At 43.8% G+C, this 21936-nt stretch overlaps 1 protein-coding gene and 1 pseudogene across 1 annotated transcript in view; one reads left to right on the top strand and one right to left on the bottom strand.

The window, feature by feature from the left end:
• Nucleotides 1–21936, top strand: part of LOC147711087 (uncharacterized) — a 1001373-nt gene that overhangs the window by 356044 nt on the left and 623393 nt on the right. Inside the window, exon 4 of the mRNA XM_086921902.1 lies at nucleotides 7022–7106. Coding sequence (XP_086778028.1) covers nucleotides 7022–7106 — 85 coding nt within the window. The remainder of the gene's footprint in view (nucleotides 1–7021; nucleotides 7107–21936) is intronic.
• Nucleotides 11407–11499, bottom strand: LOC147711088 (small nucleolar RNA U13; annotated as a pseudogene).

The raw sequence follows: 21936 nt of genomic DNA, 5'->3' as shown, positions 1-21936 counted from the left end.
CTCCAAAGTCCTCCTAGCAATTCCGTTGGCTTTAGTGTGCCCCCATGGACCCACTAAAGCCAAGGGGACTTCATTCCCCAACTAGTTGTGAGTCAGGAGGCACGTTTGCAGAATGGTGGAGAAAGGGTGTGTGGCCTCCGAAGTCCTCTCAGCAATCGCGATTTGTGGGACTTACTGGAGGTAACAGGAGAGCTTGTTGGCCCGTAAGGACCCTCAGTATCTAAGGGGACTTCACCCCCAACCAGCAGTGTGCTAGAAGGCGGTTTTGCAGAGTGGTGGAGAAGGAGGCTTGGCCTCTAGCAACCTTTCATCAATCCAGCTGTGTGGGACTTACTGGAGGTAAAAGAAGGGCTTGTTGTCCCCAAGGACCCTCTGCAGCCAAGGGAACTTCATCCCACAACCAGTTGTGCGCTAGGAGGCCCATTTACAGAGTGGTGGTGAAAGGGGGCAGGGCCTCCAGCAAATTGCAGGTCTTTTATTTATTTTTTTAAAAGATTTATTTGGGGATGGGAGCCACATGACCACCCCCCCCCCCCCACCCTTCCTGGGCCAATTTCAGCCCCAGGGACCAGGCCTATTTTGTATTGGGGAGGGGAGGCTGTGCATCTCCCTCCCCGTGTCGATTTTGGCCCAGGGACCCATCCCCAGGGCACAGTCTTTTATAAAAATATGGGTTACCCCTGCATTTTTTTGTAAAAGAAGCCACGTTGAGGTGGTTGTCCCCGGGGTATCAATGATCCCCGAGAAACTGTGTGCCCCCCTCCTTTATTTGAATGCTTCAGAGAACTGGCCCACCTGGAGGCTGATTAGTAACTCCTGCTTCGTTTTTTTTCCAATTTTGAAAATGGATCCGCGGATTTCCCCATGAATATGTGGCAAAATTGAAATAAAATAAGTGTTTCTAATGCTCAACGATGTCTCTGTGGGACTTACCCACCATATCTGAGTGGGTCACGATATTCCTACCCTGCCCCCATTGCTTTATGTTTTACATTTTTTGTGGGACTCCACTTCATGCCGAGTCCCAATATGGCTGCTAACACTTCCTGGTTGAAGTGTTGGCTGCCATCGAATTTTAGTAGGAACTGTGAGTCCACTGCAAGAATCTGCAGTATCAAAATATCTATATTTTGTAAACTTAAATATCTCTAAAACTACTGAACAGATTTACATTAAATCACAAAAGCAAGTTTTTTGGATTAACATCTAGCTTTCTGCCAAATTTGGTATAATTCATTCAGCGGTTCGGGCTGTAGTGATGTTCAAAATCCCTATGGAAAAATGCAGGCGGAAAACGCATTTTGGGATTCCCCTCTTACGCGGCCCCCGCTTGACTGATCACCACAAAACTTTCAACACAGCAGCCAAACCAAATAAAGTAAACGTTTTGAAATTTTCCTCAAGATTCGTAAAGTGGTGCCAAAGTTATTGACAAAACAAAAAACGTGTTTTCTTTGGAAACATGGTCTTAACTATAACTACCTACTGCTGACCGCCAGTAGGTAAAATATGTATATTACTGAAAAAAAAAAGGTTACAGAGATGTTGTAGTTAGAAAATAGAATTTAAAAAACCTTAGAAATTCACAGAAAAAACAAAAGGTTTCAGGGACGTTATAGTTAATCCGACATTTCACTCGTACAAAACCCGAGAAATTCAGCAGTTATAGTTAGCTGACCTAACTATAACTCGTGCCCCGGCAATGCACTACCTGTAACTCCACATATTACATTATTCATGACATGGTTAGTGACATCACTTCCTGGATTGGCACTCTGCAGCACCACTGGGGAGACTTTATGCAAGAACCACAAACGCTCCTTACACTCCAATATCTCCACGTCATAAGGAGCCATTGGCATTACTTTGCTGATTATTGCAGGAGAGGGGACTGTCAGGAATGACCTCGATTGTACGATGCTCCATTACGGCTATTGCATGCAGGAAAGAGCTTCTCAAAGGTCTATGTCAGCAGAGAGGGGATGCTGCATGTGTGTCCTGCTGCCTGTTTGTCCTTAGGCAAACTGCACTGGGTAGCGCTTTGTCTCTGCTTGCTGTCATCCAGGCCATCATGGTGACCCCTGTGCCTGTGCACTGTAATGGTGTGTCACATGATTGAAAGAGGGCATGTGGTGAACGGTTGTTCAGTCAACAATTGAACAACATTCGGCAAAATTATCCATCGTACCTACACAACAGAACAAATATACATACCACCCATTCTCTTCTAAGCCATTCCACATTAAGGCAGGAGACCCTTAAGGCTCATTCACCTCACCCACGCTTTTTCAACATCTACACGAAAACACTGAAATTTTGATCACTGGGTTCGACATCCCCTCTTATAACTGTGCAGATAATATGCAAATACTTCTGAAATTGGAAAGCCCAAAGGTCATTAAAACTTCAAAACTCTTTGATTGACTCCAGGCTGTTGACCAATGGGTGACATGGAGCCATCTCAAATTGAATGCCTCCAAAACTGAGATACTCACCTGTGGAGACTGGAAAACGTACAATATTCTCTGCACCTGGCCTGATGATCTAGGACCACCGCCAAAAATATCTAAGGAGGTAAAAAACCTGGGAAATACTATGGACGCCAAACTCTCAATGAATCCACAAGTGGATAAGGTAGCGAAATCAAGCTTTCTCACAATTAAAACACTGTGACACATCTTTCCACACCTAGGTTCTAGCTACCATCTCCTTTGTCCTATCGAAATTGGACTACTCTAATGGTCTGTATGTCGGCTCAACTTTGTCAACTATGACAAGACCACAAAGAATTCAGAACGCTGCCGCTAGACTCCTCCTGCATGTAAAGCCACAAGCACACAATCCTCCTGACCTGAGTACGCTACATGACAACTATACTCACAACTCAAGAATGTACCACAACAGTATACTCAGACATGAGAAACTATTCTTCTCACATTATGGAAACGACTTGTCATTATACAAGTACATACCAATCTACTTTGAACTACTCCCGCTTTTCTAAGCAGATATATTTATATAAGAGAAAAATTTATATTATCCCACAGGATGCATGTATAAATCAGACCGTGTCAAAATTGCTGCTCCTGTGCACATATATAGAGGGTTACTCCTGCTACTAATAACTTCAGTAAGTGCCAAGTGTATATTTATTTATATATAAGTTAATTACAGTTATTTGAAAAATTTACCCCATGATAAATATAGATAGCAGACCATCTAGATCAGTGGTTCCCAATCTGTGGTCAAGGGATCCATGGGTCTGCTAAGGCTCCTCAGGGGGTCTGCAACTATTCAGCAAATTAAATAATATTACCAGATTAATAAAGTGTATATAAATAACGAAGCTAAATGTGCAATTAAAATGTTTTAAACCTATTGTAAATGTGAATAAACTTGTAATTGGAGGCTAAAAACTAAATGAGTATCCGCAGATTGATTTGTGGGAGCAGGGCAGGGTTATCAAACACAATGTAGTATGGCTGATGAGTGGCCTCAATTGAATTTAGAAAAGCTCCAACCTTGCTATTAAAATTAACATTTTGTTTTTAATTTCTATGTGTTTGCGAATTAAATAAAATGCTTCATCATTTGTGTATTTGCTTGTTGGATGCTTTTTTCTGTATTTTTTCGGTTTTGTTTGTGGTTCAAATAATCAAAATTGATTAGACCGGGGTCCCCCCTTACAGTATTGACTCAGGGGGGTCCCCGGATTCCAGTAATGAATAGGTGGGGGACCCCAGTATTCAAAAGGTTGAGAAGCACTGATCTAGATATTGCCCTTCAGTGTACATATGGGTATTTATATGGAGGGGTTTTATCAAGCAAATACAACTTTACCAAGCATCATGTGTATATCTGGATGTATACATTTTTAACATTTTGTTATTAAGAAGCCCTTCCCTGCGTCCCATTCCTACTCCCTCTGGTTCATCCAAAACCATCTTACTACTAGCCAACCCACCCAACTAACAAGCCCACACGCCCATTACTTACAAAAATTACTTGCTCTTTTCAAACCCACTCATATTATTCTATTCCTAAATCAAAATATACTAATCACACAAGCTATCAAGAGCACAATCCTAACACAACTAATGGACAAGAATAAACACACAAAAAGTTGTACTAACCTACTGACTACTAATCTTGGGTTCTGGAGTAGTGTGCTACTTGCCAAAAAAAGTGCTTCAGTGCCTCGTCCGGGTAGTAAGCGCTATATAAATGCCTTTGGCAAATTACAGTTGTTTAGGAGAGAGACTTCACGGGCTTTTCCTGGGCTTTCACAGAGAAGTGGAAGAACAGGCATTAACTTGTGGATTCCTTGGGTGTCCGTTCACACACCCTGATCGGGGTCTCTGCGATTTGCAGACAGCCCATGATAGATCACAAATGAAGGAGGTAGCATAGGTGATGATGTATGTTGGGTCTCACACTCATCAACAACCTACGGCGAAGACAGCTTTTCTCCATGCAGATCTGTCAACCAGGGCTTCCATTTTGGTTAGTCTTTTGTCCTGGATTTGAGGCTTGGCTCCTGTCTGAGTGTTTTTTGCTGCCAGAAAGCATACAGGGAAGAAACTGCTACAAGGTCTCTGAAGCGCATTTTAGGAGCTGCTTGAAGAACATAGAAGACAGTAAGACCTTACTCTATTCCTCGTATGGAGCCTCCATCTTGTTCTCCATTCAGTGTCTTCTAGAGGACACCATTCACGCTGCACTTAATCTCCATGAACTCCAAATGTATTCCCAAAAACACGACATGCACTCAAGAAAAAAAGAATAGCCATAGTTATTGGAGACTGCACTGATTTTACCAGTAGAGGCTTGGTAGACTCCGTTTCCAGGGGTGTGGGTTAAAAGGTATTTGCCCCTCACCAGAATCTTGACTGCCATAATCCGTAAATGTGCATTAACAGTTCGAGGGGGGTTACTTGGATTATGAGTCAATGGAGGATCAATTTGTATGGCACGGTTGACTAAAGTACACGACAAGGGAAGGAAACCTATGTGGCGTTATGAAGCAAATTCTGTGGTGGCATTATCTTGATATTTGACCTTTTAGCCTACATTTATACAACAGGAATCCCCAATCACTACACATATAGAGTTTTTTGAGAAGGAAAATGTAACACATTTAGCAGGTTCTATTGAACAGGTAATGTACTAACAAATAATGTTATTTTATAGCGAAGCACAGAAACATCATTTTATCAACTTGTCTCTTCTTTCACAATAGTTTGGTTAAACATTTAGTGTTGCGTTCCGGCAGAAAAAAAGGGCACATGAGCACACTCCTTGTATGACAAGGCGTACTACTTCTGCTCTGTACATCCTATTACATTTTAAATTTGGTATTTTGCGTTTGTGTACTCCGTCTGCACTATGGGCCAATGAAAGCACCTCTTTTTCGCAAAGAGGCAGCCTGGAAGAGCAGAATTGTACATTGCATCTTTATAATGAAAATATATGATTAAAAGGCACTGTAAGATTCATGACAGTACACTTTAAAAAAGAATTTGAATGTTTTGAATTTTTCTGCACTCTTACACAACGACTGCTTTGAACATTATCTTCATTGCAACATAAAGTTGCACGAATACTGAATCAAATCTTTTGCAAGACAAAGAAGGAACTATTTCTCCTTGTTTGAAACTTCTTCACAGAAGCTCTCCCCAGTCCATCTATATTCGGTCTTATCTCATTAGTACGTTTAAACAAGCATTTGTAATGCAATAGATCTTGCATAAAGCACCCATGTGGCGCTTTCACTGTAAAGTTGGCCGCGCCTCTTCCCTTAGATGAGCCGTATCTAAAGAAAGGGGTACGGCCGCCATTAAAGTGAACGTGCGGTATGGGGAAGTTTTAAAAATAAAAGTAAATAAACTGTAAAAAAAATAAACATACGGCTGTGTTCGGTGCCACAAATAAACCAAATGCAAGGCAGCCACAGTATGAGCCTGATGTGCTGTGCTATGAAAAAATAAATAAAAGCAATGGGGGAGAGCGTGACTTGCCTGTAACAGCAGGCAGGAGAAAACCATTTAAGCAAATAGTGCTCGGAGGATGTAATTAAAGCCTACTAAGTAGCAACACATGTAACGGGGGGTATCATCCTGGGAGGTTACAACATGAGACAAGGCAGTACTATGGAGGGACTACTAAGTCTATCGACCAATGAAAAGCCACAGTTTCCAAAGGACAATGACACAAGCCAATGAAAAATATGGGCGGAACTTGAAGTCCATACCTGAATATAGCATGCCTCGCGGAGCAGCACGTGCACTGCCCAGGCTCCACTGTAAACAGAATACAGCAATAAACAGCTGAAAGGGGTTTAGCTAACTTTTGCTAAGTGTGTGCTACTGTGTTGCACTGATTATGCCATGTTTTCCCCCAAAGTATTTTGTTCAAATTTATAAATTATACCATGGATAATAGAAAGTGGCACGCAAATCCGCAATTACGCAGAAAACATAATGACTGCAGAATCACAAAATTTCGGTGGACTGGATTGTGAGAAGGCACACCGGGGGTACTCCTATCATCACGCTTCACTAATCCCCACACCCATCTCGCCCAGTAGAGTACTGCAGTCTGCTGGTGAGCAACACAGATCTACCTGGGGCGCTTTCATTGTGGTTCCCTGATCTTAAGCCTTTGGGGACCATCACGGTGTTAGCCACAAAGTTGACTGAAAGACCTGGCAGTGTTACCCTGTTCTCAAATTGCGAGGATTTCCACCAGTTGGTGCAGAGGTGACAACAATATTTGCATTGTCTTTTTAATTGGATCTATCTTGGAAATTAGAATGTCCTATGATCACAAACTGTAGCATCAAGGATTTTGTTTCGTAATGCAGTCTGAGCACTGTATTTTTAAGTTAGTTCACATTAAGATTAAATGTGATGAATATTGCCTTTTCCACCATTACAGCGAATTTAACATTGTTTCATAAAATCACATTGTAAGCAGGAATCATTTTGCTTTGTGTGTTTCAATAAAACATTCTCTTTTGCAGTTGGTTGGCGTTGTAGATCCTCGTTCCTACCCCAGAGAGTCCCTTAAAAAAGCTCATGAACTAGATGACTCTAATATCTTTGAAGGTATGTGCTTATTTCTTTAACTCACATTTCCAAAGCTTTGTGTTTTGAGGTTGACCACATAAATCACCAAAAGGCTGCCTACAAAAAAATGTTCTAATTATAAAATATATGATTCTGGATTAATAATTAAGGGCATTCTCTGGTTTGGACGCTCACAAAGTTAGTGAACCAATGGTTTGTAAAAACAGTTCAGTGAGAACACTTGAGTGTTTAACCTTTTATGTCGGAGCACAAAGGAGCAGGTTTTTCCTCAATGACATACCTGCTAAATATTTAAGCAGAACGGAAACGAAATTGAAGCCAGATAACCAGGGGCGGCTCCTCCGCTATGGCAGAGGAGCGTTGCCTCCCCCTTTAAGACGCCCCAAACTTCGAAAAATAGAACGATAAAAACACAGGTTTTTTATCGTTTTATTTTTCAGTGCAAACGAGTCTTGGGGGCGGGGCAGACAATTACAGACTGTAAAGCTGGAGTGGTACTGGTGGGCAGCACGCTGTCAGTGTGCATATGGGTTTGGCCGCCGTCTCGGGCCGGCCAAACACACATGCACACTGAGCTGTCTTCAACCCCATCTGCCTTGCCGGGTTGGAGACAGCAAATCACAGGCTCCCTGTCTCCCTGAGAGCGCAAATTCACAGCGCTCAGGCCAATCCTGACGCTACTTGCAAACATGAGAGCAGCGTCAGGCTTGGCCACAGGGGAGCCTGTGCAGTTGCAGTGCAGCAGCAGAAGAGCACTGAGTCGGCGATGCCGCGAGAGGCAGCTACGTGGTTTTAATTTTCTTATTTTATATTTTTCGCACTGCCCCCCCCTGCCACTCTGCCTTGATACCGACCGCTACTGCAGATAACAGCATCAGGTCAAAATAATTTTTGAAGAAAATGTCAAAGAATTCCCGTAGGCTCAATGGTTCACCAAAATGCTATAACTTTGCCATGTTGGGAAGCAGACAGAAGACAATGCTAAGCAAATTATGAAAGAATACTTTGTCCTGTTGGTAGGACAAAAGCACAATCCTCTGGGCAAACTGGGACTTAGCCTAGTTAGCACTGACCCTAATTTGTTAAAACAGTCAGTTTAAGACGTGGATTGGAATAGGTGTGCTCCATGGAGGGCGGTGGGATATAGGTTGCTCTTTGTTTTTGTCTAAACACTTGCTGGTTGAAGGTAAGGCGTTGTTGTGCCGGAGGCATAATAATGGTGGTGCACCGTAGCTCAAGTCACTGTTGCCGGGGCTCCAAATTGAACCTCGCATATGAAGCTCAGTATTATTAAAATGCATACATAACACATCTTACAGTTCAGAGTGGAATTTCTCTTCATTTCCTTGGGGCCTGATGTGCAAAAGGTATTTTGCAGACCAAAGCACGCAGTTTGTAAAACTGCAGGGTTTGCAAACTCAAAATACCTTTTTACTGTTTACAAAAGAACTTTTACAAGTCTGAAAATTATTTCTTACTTCTAAAAAGTCTTTTGCAGTCATGTTCAAATAAGACAGGGGGTGAATGGAGAGTACCCCTTCCTGCTTGCAATTCAGAGAGGAGCCAAAATTGCAGTCGCAAACCATTGATCCAGATACTGACACTTCAAGCAGGGTAGTATCTGATTTGTAAAGAGAAAGCTGCCCTCCTTTGGGAATCGCGACAACAGCCTCAAGGGAAGCAGGAAGTGATCTAGGAGACCACTGCTTGGTCTCCTAATGTCTTTCCAAACGGGAAACCATTTAAAACAAGCATTGAAAATGCAATAGGTCTCACCTTTGATTAAGTTAAAGCCATTTGCTTTGCTGAAGGTATTGTATAGCATAGCAAATGACTAACTTAATGAAAGGCGAGACCTATTGCATTTTTTTTTTTTTGGTGAACCTTTATTCGTATTGCAATCAAATACAGGTACGGGCCTACAAACTTCTCGGCCGGCCGCGAAACAAGGTAAAAAGGTAGCAATCAATACGAAGAATCAGAGCAGTGCAAAAGCCGGAACGACATGTACACAGGAAACAACACGTGGGCATACAGTCAGGTCCGAAATCAGGATTACAGAGGTTCATTTTCACTATAAGGAACTGAAGAAGTGCCATACAATCACACGTGGTCCTACAACTCAGCACGCAAATCAGGATATCACAATGAATATAAACACCGACGAAGTAGTGAGGTCACGGCATATAAATCAGAAGAGACATTGGCACAAATCCGATGAAGAGCAATCCCCAACCCCACCCCTCAAAGCAGTACACGTTACAGGAACCACGAATGAAGACGACACTATAGAAAAAGACGAAGACTAAAGGGCCATGGAAACAAAAAATGGACAAACCCCACCCCCCTACCCCCACCCTGCACACCCGCGGAAGGCAAAGGCCTACCCCCCCAGCTGCGTGCCTGTCGCCCTAATGGAACCCGAAATTTAGAAAAGAGAAAGAGAAAAGACAAAGAGCATAGATGGAGGAGGGCCCTCAAAATCGCCACCCGGCCCGCCCATCACCCCTGCACGTGGAGGAAGTCCAAAAGCAAAATGGAATATCGCGGAGAGCGTCAAGTACCAAACACATCAAAAATACAACCCCAGTACAAACACACCCAAAGCACTGTCAGTTAACGTGAGGGCCACCGAAACCTAAAATGCATCACCCCTGGCCTCGTCTATCAACGGAACCACCCAATGATCCCTTGTCAATCGAGTTACAGTACTTTTTGGAGGATCTGAAGGATCCAAGCGAATCAGTCCAGAGTATTACCAAAAAAGGGGTCAGCAGTTCGAGTCCATCCAGTCGTGTGCAGCCGAAGTCCAAGGGCGGCAATATCACGCCCGCGGGTGCCACAAAGTTCAAGCACAGCAATACCATCCATGAAGTGGAAATATCACTGTCCGGCGAATGCCGCGGTGTTGTTGAGGCGGCCCGAAAAGGAGAACAGCAGCGCGTCCCTAGGATCAGGATAGGCATGTGTCCCAAAGAGGCACTCACGTGTGCATCCGCGCTGTCCAGGGAGGACGAAGCAACCAGGTCTCTCGGTAGTTCACGGAATCCAGGCGGGTCCAGAGTCCTCCCTAAGGAAGTAGAAACGGGCACAGAGGCACTCCATTGAAATCGGACTACGTCCGCACTGGGCGGTGAAACAACAATGGCGGCCATTTTTCGGTCCAGGTCCCAAACATTGCAAATCAGGGACTCGCGCAGATCCGTTAGGGCGGCCAGGACATCTTTGGGCGTGGGCTCCATTGTGCGCCGCAAGCATCCCACGGCCATGTCTACTGCAGCCATCCGATCGGGACATGGTCCGTGATGAGGGGTGTCAGCCGCCATCTTCGTCAGTTCGGCCCCGTCCCACTGCACCTCACTGTGGGGACCGGCCCCAGCACAGGGCGCTGCTAAGTGTACGCCCGGAACACAAAGTTATGAGGCGGGTTCCCCAGGGAGAGCCACCAAAAGGCTAAACCAATGACCCTGCCACTCCCTGGGGGCTGCCCGCCTGTCTCGGGGGCGATCCTTGGTTACGTCCGGGCACGGAGTCCGAAGAGGGGGGCCAGGAGTCACGCACCCCCCTCAACTCCAGTAAGCCTCTAGGCCCCCAAGGCTCTTCGACAAGGGACCTGGCTGATGCTGCCTTCAGCGGCACTCCGAGACAACGGCACCCTCCGACCGACTCCACATCACCAGAGGCGGCCGCTGTAGTTGCAGTCGCCGCCGGCCGCCCGTTGCAATCGACACCCCGGCTTCGTCACTGCACGGGCCGCTGAGCCATGGGTGGGGAATTCTCCGGCTTCACATCACGCAGAAATCTCAGGAGCAGGTGGTAAGTAAACGCTCCCCTTCTTTTATCCAACTATACCTTTGTAGTTCAGAACGAACAACAGGATGGGCATGCAGGGAGAGAGGGCTCACGGAGCCGAGCTGCTATGCGGCCATTTCGGTTGCTGGCTTGGCTCCTCCTCCCCCTATTGCATTTTTAATGCTTGTTTCATATCCAGCCTATGATTATACCAGAAAAATTATGTACCACACAAACGTTTATGTGCCTCTACATCTTTACTTTCAGTGGAGCGTAAATATGCATTTAGTCCACACTACAAATAATGCACAAATAATGCACTTGATGCCATTGTCAGCTGCTATATGACATACCTTCTGTGACAACTTGCATGGCTTATGTAAACTGTGTTTATCTTCACCCAATTGTGTGATCACATATGCAATTTCATTTGATCTTTGTTAAAACTTTTCTATAAACCAGAGTAAACTATTTAAAATCGTTTATTCTATCTTTAACAATTTTAACATAAGAATCACTAGTTCTAACTCAGAGAGGTAATGTGCTCTGTCGAAACAAGGATGGGACGGCACACGTCACGCACACGCCTGAAAACCCACTCATCAAGAACCAGAAGGACCAGAAGTAAAGGTTAACGGAGGAACACCAGAGAATGCGATTTTCTCATGAATGTGAGGGTGAGAATGTCGTGGCGGTGGTGTTTGTCTACATTTGCCCGGGTCACATTGGAAGCTAATCATGAGTTACCTATGATGTTTTTTAAGAAAAGAGAGTCCAGTACAGCAAAAGTTGTATTATTATACTAATTTATATGCAGCAGTGTAGCTAAAAATCGAGAGAGAGCGGGAGAGCTAGACCGGCCGCAATACACGCAACCAGTGGTGCTAATCAAATGTTTATCTTAGATCTCTGCATGTTACTGTTAAGACAGAGCTGATGAATTGTGGCGAATTTACTTTTGGCAGGTGGAAAAAGCTACTATATGAATGCAAATGTGCAGCTGAACATTGCTAACAGTGGCACCTGTCTCTATTATCAGAAATTGCCCTCTGTACAGGAGTGTTCCTTTACCTTGCTTTACCACGGTGCGACCACTTCACTTGCACTGCTAGGACGCATCAGGGGCAAGTGGCATAGGCATTGCATCAGTCTGAACGGGAACAACGACCGACCCTGCCTTCCTCTTACCTATCTTTTGCCACTTTTTAAACATTATTTTTTAATGTCCAGGGTGCAGGGGACACACACTAAAGTTTGATTTCTAAACAACACCATTTTGTTTACATCAGAGGCCCCCTTATAAGCGGGTCATGTTGGACATGCAAAGTAAGGTAGTTCCCTTAAATAAAGCAATGAAGGATGGTGAAGCGGTTTTAAGGGCCTTTTTATAGCCCTTTACATTACAGAAAAGTCGCAGTTTCTGTAGTTTATCTCATTACAGACATGCAATTGCTTTATCTTCTTTCAATAACGTGTCCATCACAGAGCTGCACATACGATCATTGAAATGACATACATAAGTGGATTGAAAACATAAAACACATGACCAAGTGGAAAACTTGGCAGCTATGGAAGTGTCAGGCTCCAGAGGCGAGTCGCGCGTCGGTCGTTGCATCGTCTGCGTGGCTTGTGTGCAAATGTACATACCGTCGTCCAACCGGGATATCCTGTTAGTATTCAAGTCTTTGACTAAGCCTGCCAACACGCCATTGCATTGTCCTTCCAGTGCACCGATATACTCGTACTGTTAAGTGCCTCATTTCAACAAACTCCATACAATATATGAAATAAAAAACACAAAAAGCTTGGAAGTCGTCTGCGACTCACCGATGATAAGCAGTACATTCTGCTTTCTCGCAGCCACAGACACCCCCACAATGAGCAGTAAAGTTGCCGAGCAGTGACCCTCGCCCATGGATGGAGCAGGGAAGGCTGTATGATTCCTTCAAAGCTAAGGGGAGGGGGGGGGGAGGATCTGTAGGTCGGTAGTTCCTGAAGTGCTCTGGTAAAGAAACTTGGAAAAAGTAAGGCACAATGCTTGGGGACAAAGGTGTGCTCCGGGGCTTGTTGACTTTCTGTCTGTTTCCTGCTTGCCTTGGCCCCGCCTCTGCGATCACATGACCTAAACTGTGGCTAAGGCGAGGGAAGAGCGCAAAAAAGTGAGGGACAAAGCTGCTTCAGTGATCCCGGGCTTGTTGACTTTCTGTTGGTTTCCTGCTTGCCTTGGCCCCGCCTCCATGATCACATGACCTAAACTGTGGCAAAGGCGAGCGGAGAGCGCAAAAAAGTGAAGAAAAAAGTGCACACCGACTAATGAAGGAGTGTGTGTACTGCCGCCGGTAAAATATCAAATCCCGGTGGGCAGGGCCAAAAGGAGACAAGGTGGCAACAAGGAAGGACTATAAAGCCTCCTTTGCAATCAGAAGCCAGCGTTTTGCATGCAAGATGACGTGAACCAATTAAAAATATGGGCGGGGCTTCAAATCTGCCTGCGAGAGCTTTGGAATCTGTATTGATTCCAAGAAGCTCTCGTATGACGAGAGCAGCGCATGCGCGCTGCTTTCGCCAGCCGAGACCTTAAAAAACACAAAAAAGCAGCCTCAGTCTTGTTAATGGACAGGCTTCTTTAAAAAAAAATGTTTTCCGTTTGGGAATACAAATGCAGGGATGCAGGCTTGGTGTTCCTTGCAAACCTCAGTCGTTGGATTTGCACCCAATGACAGGGGGGTCGCAAAGTGCAACCTGCCTTATTAATATTCATGAGACAGGTAATTTTACAAACCCTGCAAATGTACAATTTGCTATGTGATCGAAAAAGTACATAGGTCACATCGCCGATTGCTTCCCTATTCACAAACCAGTCAGGTGAAAATTGAACATCCTGGTTGGCGAAAACGAATAGTATATATTCATTTTGTTATTTGAGGGTTTTTATATAGCACTGACTATACCCCGCAAGGGGTGTCAGAACGCTTTACAAGTATAATTGAGATTATACAACATTTCTTTTGTTAGTCATACAGGGCAAATATATCAGTGTCAAAATATATACATTGGTGTACCTGCAGGGCTCGGGTCAGAGTTGCTTATTATTCCAAGAACAAGTGTCTAATTCCAAGAGAAAGCACTGTTTTCTTTATTCCGGGAGGACTACAGGCCACAAAGTTTTTGGGGAGCGCTAAAGTTTATAATTTAATTGGTGGGCATGTTGAAGTGTGACCTATTACAGTATGTGGCTAGTTGCTTTCAGATGTGTTTGGTCCTGGTTGTTTATTGTGAGGCCCTGAAGTTCATAGGTCTCGGTCGATGTTTGTACTGTTCTAGTGTTAGGAGACAACATTGTTCTTGTGGGACCCTGCGCTCAGTGACTCTTCAGTTTGTCTTTGTGACCATTGTATTCTAGGTATCATCTGATCAATGGTGTTTCCTCGTACACATGGGATCTAAGATAGGATTTAAGATGTATCAATATTTGCTCAGTTGTTGAGTTAAGCTTCATGTAAGAGTGGTCCCTTTTTTTCTTAGTTTGGATTTACCTGAGAGTGAGCTACTGGGGCAAGGCAGTGAGAACAATTAGGAGAAATTGTTGGGTGAGTAGTTTTTTCACCTGCGCTTTAAAGATTATAAGAAACAGATTGGTTCTGATTGAAGGGAGAATGTTGTTACAGATTCCATAGAAGACTTGTTTTAGGATTATTTTTCTTTAGCAAGGCGGTACTTCCAGTAGAAGGTTGCTGTTGCTCCAGAGGAGGTGTTTGCCTCCTGAAATGGTCAGTTTTTCAGCCAGGTAGATTGAGGTCCCTGTGTGAAGGGCTTTGTGATAAATGCAGGTCAGTTTCAAAATACTTCTGGCTTCAATCAGTAGCCATCTTAATGAATTCAGGAAGTGTGTATTGTAACATCAGTACATCAGACCCTTGAAAACCCTTTGTTTATCCAATATCTGTCTGACGTAGAACTGTCAACCCAAGGTGCATTTTTCTGCAGTATTAAATTTATCACATCTGTTTAACATATCTATGCAGGCAGTTAACCTATAAAGATAAGCCCAGGGATTTGGGACACATATAGTGTTAGGACACGTATAGCAGGATGAAATATAATTCTCAGATGACTTTTGTTTTGATATTTCATCTGGCTTGATTGAGTACAACAATAAAAATGTAATCAAAAACAGTATCCAAGATATAACTTGAAGGGAACTACTGTTTGAGGAAGTCATGCAGCTGTGTGTGACTTTTGGATCCAGTGTGTAATGAAGTTTTGGGTATGAAAAATTATAAACTTGTAAATCACTATCAATAAAGACAACATGGACCTGACAGAGAGACAAACCATGCACTCAATCAATATCAGTTATCATTCCCCTTTCTGATTGGTTCAGCTGCTTTGTGTAATCTGGTTTGCATTTCTTCAAAAACTTCTGACTCAGCATTTGCTAGAAGATGATATGTTGAAGGGCACTTAATCCAAATATATTTCCTTAGGTGACAACATATTAGTATTATTCGGGGAGAAGAAAGCAAGTACCCTATCACAAATATCTTAACAACAAACCCTTACTTAATAAATGTTTTGGCCTTTGCTGCCAATAAATATCAGAGACGGCAATAGAGAACTGAAGTTATGACATCCTAAGTCCACAAAAATTAGCAAATTATCGCATAAGTGGGTTGCTGGTTTAAACTTGGCTGCTTCGTTATCCTATCTCACTTCCAAAGGAGTATCCTGGCGCTAAAGCCTAATACATTGGTGAGAAAATAACAGGCAGACATATGAGAAGGCCATTAGCTAAGATAGCTTTTTCAAAGTGTTAAAGCTTTGATGGTAATGAATTTGTAAGGGCAGATTATTCCAGTGCCGTGGTCCAAGGTAAAAAACAAGCATACTAAGCATTGGACTGTCTGTATGCTTAAGGGGTGGCCAGTGTCATATCAGATGATCTAAGTTTCCTAGCTCGCTGGTAAAACCTGATCCTTGTACGTAAGTACCCAGGACCCTCACATACAAGGCTCCGTGACTATGGCATTGGAGCTTAAAAATACAGTGCTTCCCGACAATGAAGGGATCTCAGAACTGGGTCTACAGAGGTGCCAGATGTAAGATGTCAAACCAATCTGGCTACTATATTCTGTACCACTTGCAAGCACAATAGGAAAGACTCATTTGCTGCAACGAAGAGAGCGTTACCATAGTCAAGATGTCTGGTTATATGAACCTATATATGATGGTCCTCCTATAGTTCAGGGGAAGCCGGGGAAAGACCTCCCTGAGCATACAAAAAAATCCAAAGCAAATACTACTGATTGCTGTAACTTGATTTGCCATACTAAGCTTTTCATCTAGCAAAATGCTGAGACTCTTTACAACTTATTTGGATGAGGAGGATTGTCAGTTCCTTAGGCCACCAATCATTTGACCAGATCTGGGTGGCTTTGACGAATAATAGAATTTCTGGTTTTGCTAAGTTTAGTTGAAGGCAAATCTGCTTCTTTCAAAATGCCACAGCATGCAGGCAGTCACAGAAACTGGCTTTTGTCACTTCCTGGTTGTGTCCGATCAATACTACCAAGTGGGTATCGTCAGCATAGGGCAGAATCACCAGACCAAATTCCATAGCAACCTTTGCCAATGGGCTCACATAGATATTAAAGACTGTCTCACCCTGCAGGTGGTACGCACAGCCCTATATTTAAAAGGAAGGATAAATAGGAAGTTCCTCAGCCACGTTAGGGACTGTGAGTGAACCCCGATGTCAAAAAACCACTCAATCAAGACATTATGAGACCGAGTCAGCTCAGTTATATTATATATAATTTTCTTTTGCATAAAAGGAAATTCAGGCAATAAATACGTTCATTTCTTAGAAATGTGTTAATTTACTAAAATACTATTGACCATATAAAATTAAATTATAAAGACAATTTCATCAGTGATTACAATATTCATAGAATAGCTATTCCACCACTTATGAATTAATTAAACATTTAAGGACGAGGCGATGCAATACCCCCTCCCCCCCAAATCTAGACCTGCGTCCTTTATCCAATAGCAGCAAACATGTGCAACAGTAACTTATCCTTTCTAGTCACTGAAGTGCTTTCCTGCGTTTACCAATAGCCCATGAATATCTTGCCAATACCAAACAGACAGCAGGGCTATCAAGCTGTTGGAGATGGATCATTGCTTTGAGATTCGTTGAGCGCAGAAATGGAATTAATATAGATTTGCTTTATTGGGAACAGAAAAATATTGTGATGTAAAAGCATAAGATCAGTGGAATTCCCTTCATCCAGGCTGGTTCTGATTGCATCAGTGACGGCCTAAAAATTGGTTTCTGTGTTGTAGGATGAGTAGTATTTTCATCTCCGCTTTAAGGACTAAGAATTTTCATTAGGTGGATGATGATACTGTTCTTCGCTGGACTGAGACTATCTGGCAATCAAAATCCTTATATATAAGTTGCCTTATTTTAAATTATTGAAAGGGGGTTCAAGGTCCAGGGCATTAATCCTGGAATTATGATACATTGCAGCAGCAAGGTCTATGGGCCCGATTCACAAAAGTAATCTGAGACAAAATCCTAACTTTACGACTTTCTGTATTCACAAAGGGCATTTCGGAGTAGTAAAGTTAGGATTCCTAACTTTACTACTCCTAAATGCCCTTTGTAAATACCGAAATGTGTAAAGTTAGGATTTTGTCTCAGATTACTTTTGTGAATCGGGCCCTGTGTCTATAACATCTGCCACATCCTGAAATTGCTGGCAGTCTGCCACATCCTGAAATTGCTGGCAGGCCCCTGGGTTATTATGAGTAATGTGCTTCTAAGGACAGACACTGAGTTGCTTCAACAGCACGAGTGCTGATCTGTCTATAGGATCTGAAAGTTAATAAGGAAGCGATCCGTCAAGATAAGCAGAATAGGTGTGTCTATCTTTATCCAGTTGGTATTACTAGATATTAGGTTCAGCATGTGGCTGGCAACATGTCGGACCACAAACCTTTTCTATCAGTTCAATTATTCCAAGATCCACTATCAAATGGATAACTTCACTATCTTCTGTGTCTTCCCGTGGTAGTTAAAATACCCAAACAATAAATAATTGCCCCAATAATTTGGGAAGAAGTGAAATCCAGCAACAAAAACTGAAATCTTTGTTAGATCCATGAGGGCTGGACATATTGTGCATGGGGATCTCTAATTTGAACAGCATCATCTGCAGCTGTTTGGAGATGTGGGAGCCAATAATCGAGACATTGAGAGTATTTGTGAAAATAATTGCCACCCCCCTCCCCACACACACGCCCTGTCTTGCTTCTCTAATTTATTCACCATGTAATGGGCAGGAATGGCAGCGGAATGAGGCCAAGCCTCAGTGAAAAAACAAATGTCAGGGCTATGGGACTTTAAAAGGTCCCATGTATCTGTAGAATGTTTAGGCAAAGATTTTGGAATGAGATAGAGACTACCAAGGACCCTCTCTTCTGCTGAAAGCTTCAAACTTCCCTATCTGCACTGAGTTTAAGATATGGGGTCCCTAGTGCCCCAACTGGCTACTTCACCCTTCACTAGGTGCTGGAGCATTGACACGAGCGCCAAGAAAAGGTCCCCAGGGCGAGTGTATAAAACATTGTCCATACTTAAGTGTAGAAGGAAGAGACACCTCCCTGAGCAAATTGAGTTGTTTACTTGAACTAATCAGCCTAACTCATGCCCTAGAGAACAAGCATTTACAATGCAATGATCTCGGCATTGTTAAAGTTAGAGCTATAGGCATTGCTCATGACATTATTTTTATTTATGTTTTTGTTTTTAAAACATAAATAAATGGCATTGTCATTTACAATGCCAATAGCTTAATCGCTCGCAAATGCAAGACCTATTGCATTTGCACCAAGACAGAGCGTAACACACAAAGCCACCCACACACACATACAGAGCCACCCACACAGTCATTCACATAGAGCCACCCACACCCACTCAGAGCCACCCCCACACACACAGAGCCACCCACACCCACACAGAGCCACCCACACCCACACAGAGCCACCCACACCCACACAGAGCCACCCACACCCACACAGAGCCACCCACACACACAGAGCCTCACACACAGAGCCCCACACACAAGGCAAGAAAAGCTGCACAATCAGGGGGCAGAAAGCAAGAATTACGGCACAATCAGGGGGGCAGAGGCAAGAAAAACGGCATAATCAGGGGGCAGAAGGCAAGAAAAACGGCACAATCAGGGGGCAGAAGGCAATAACAAGCATTGGAAATGCAATAGGTCTCGCATTAGAAAAGTTGGAGCTATTGGTCTTGTAAATGACAATTATTTTATTTATGTGTTGGTTTTTAAAATAGCTAAATTGATAGCTTTGTCATTTGCAATGCCAATAGTTATAACTTTCGCAAATGTGACACCTATAGCATTTGTAATGCAATATGTGTTGTAGTTACATGACTTAGATGTATTGCTATTACACATAACATTGGCTTTTAATTTTTTTAAATAATTAATACTTAAATAAAAGTTATTGTAATTTATAATGGCAATAGCTTAAACTTTTGTAAATAACTTTTGTGAAGATTATGTTCAGTGTATTTTATTGTGACGTAAATCCAAGAACAGAAGTGAAATATTAACATCTTTTTGTGACATCTGTAATAAAGCTTGAAATATTGAGAGAACATATTTGAACCAGACATGCAATAGGCTACAGAACATACGTGGGGCTGAATGCCTACGGGACCCCATATGCGCTCGAAATATATAACTGGATACAGTACTCAGTGGTGCTTCTGAGGCGGGACCGGCCTAATGACAGACCATGCATGGCCCTCGTAAGGTAATTAAAATAGAAGGGTACATACCAATGCGGATGTAAGATGGATGGTGCGTCGAGGACTTGGGTGCAATAGGCCCAACCTAGGCCGCTCCTGGTGCGTGGGAACGGAATCAGCAGCACTCAGTGCTGGCAATGGTGAAGTGGCCACCTTGATAAGGGCCGGTGATTAGAGACATGAAGAAAATGAGAGCCTGAGAATCAGGGTCAGTCATAGTCAGCCCGTGGATACTAGCTTGATGTGATGAAAAGAAACCGAAGGTAAGCGCCTCACTGCGGTGCGTGCAGAGGGCTGGTGAGCAAACATGGCAGCGAAGGCTGTTGACCCCGGATTGGCACAATATGCTCGGATGATGGGATGTGAACGATGGCGCAGGGGGAAAGGAGCCTAGTCACCAGTAAGCGGTGACGTGCAGCTGCACTAGTGGCGTGTAGCGGCCTGACATGGTAATGATGCCTCAAAAAGGTGGTGGTGGCCCGTGGGTGCTGTGTGCTAACGGAATTTGGGAAGCACTCAGCCCCTGGAGCTAATGGGCTTGCGGAGAAACGAGGGGCCGGAATGCACGCTGGTCGTCAATAACGCTGCCGGCCAAGCAATAGCACACTGGTGGTGCTGGTATGTGGGGGGTTCTAACCAAGTGAGGTAGATGCTTAGAAAGTGACTATGGGAAAACTGAATGGGACAGAGTATGGAAACGAGGCAGAAGGGCAGTAAGGGGACCGGCACATGTATATAAATGATGGCTGTGGGAAGCCAGGAGGGGCGGGGTGTCTTTTAGTATAAGTGCAGTGAGCCGCAGCAAACGTTTTAAAATCCGCTTGGGGGAAAGGTAAGTGCCGGCTGTAGAGAAAATGAAATAAAACAAAAATGCCCGGGGTCTATGTCGGCAAAGCTGTGCAAAAGTGCTTACCTAGAATCTTGGTCTCGGTGTATCGGATATCCAGGCAGAATTGCTCAAGTGAGCCTGGGAAGCCGAAAATATGGAGAATGTAAATTGCGCGAAAACGTTAACTAGCAAGCATGCAAGAAGACAGACTGCAGTGTCCTCCAGCCGTTAAGTGTTTGTTCCGTGCTACCCATGGTCATGCGTGTCAGTGACATCATGACCCCTGGTAAAAAATAAATTAAACAATTAATAAAATAAGTAAACATGATGCTGTTTTTACTTTCATGAGTTGAACAAAAAGAAACAGCATTGCTCGAAAGAAGTTGAACTGACCTGCAGCCGCGATTGGTGAGGTCCTTTTCAGTCTCTCACCGGATGAAGCCCCCCTTGGGGTATTTCTGAAAATGACTACCTATGACATTCCGGGGGAGGGGGGGGGGGATCTAGGGAAGAGATGAAAAAAGTGGATCCTAATAAAACTGACTTGGGGATGGAAGGCTGGTTCTGCCGCCAGTTGTGAATAAGTGCAGCGAAGACTTGAGGGCGAGAGACAGAGGCTTGAGGTACACGGGGCAGCAGCATTCATTCATTCAGTGAGCAGAGGAGATTGCAGGCCTGAGCCCGTAGCAGAGAGTTGCAAAGAGAAACAGTGCATGATTGAGCAAGATTGAAAAGAAAACATATGAGACGGAGGTGAAAAAGGAGCTGCCTGAAAGTGTTAGTGTTATGTTATGTTATTTAGTGATTTATATAACGCATGGCTACTCGGGCAGAGTGTCCCAGCGCTATACAGATCTGTAGGGAGAGACCGAGCGCACTAAAGGCTGAAAAGCCAGGTCTTAAGGCTTTTCCTGAAGGATAGGAGATTATCAGCTTTTCTCAGTGAGAGGGGGAGCTTATTCCAAAGCTGCGGAGCACAGGCTCTGTAAGAACGACCTCCAATGCGCGAGTGCTTTACAGATATAACTGCTGTGCTGCTGAAGAGCTGGAGCCCAAGACCAGGAAGGACGCAGAAGGAACGAGTCCTGGGAGAAGGAAGAGGATGGGAGGGCTGGTGGGGGAAAAATACAGACCCCCGGGTCGGGAAAAAACTCGGCACAGTTTGGCTCCTGCAGCCTTAGTAACGGCGCTGCTATCATGTTACACCGAGCGTCCAATAACTTTGCGGTCCATTAAATATAGATGTAACAAATGCGTTTCACTTGGTGAAATATTTTTTTTAAAGTGGCAGGCGGAAACCCGAAAGCAAATGGGGAAGGCTATGTATATATCAGCGCCGGGAGGATAACTGGGGTGAATCGAGAAGAGAAGAGGACAGA

The sequence above is a fragment of the Lissotriton vulgaris genome, chromosome 5 (genome assembly GCF_964263255.1).
Source record: "Lissotriton vulgaris chromosome 5, aLisVul1.2, whole genome shotgun sequence".
In the NCBI taxonomy this organism is placed as follows: Eukaryota; Metazoa; Chordata; class Amphibia; order Caudata; family Salamandridae; genus Lissotriton; species Lissotriton vulgaris.
Note: the sequence above shows the minus strand (reverse complement) of the source record. Positions and strands in the feature narration are given on the sequence as shown.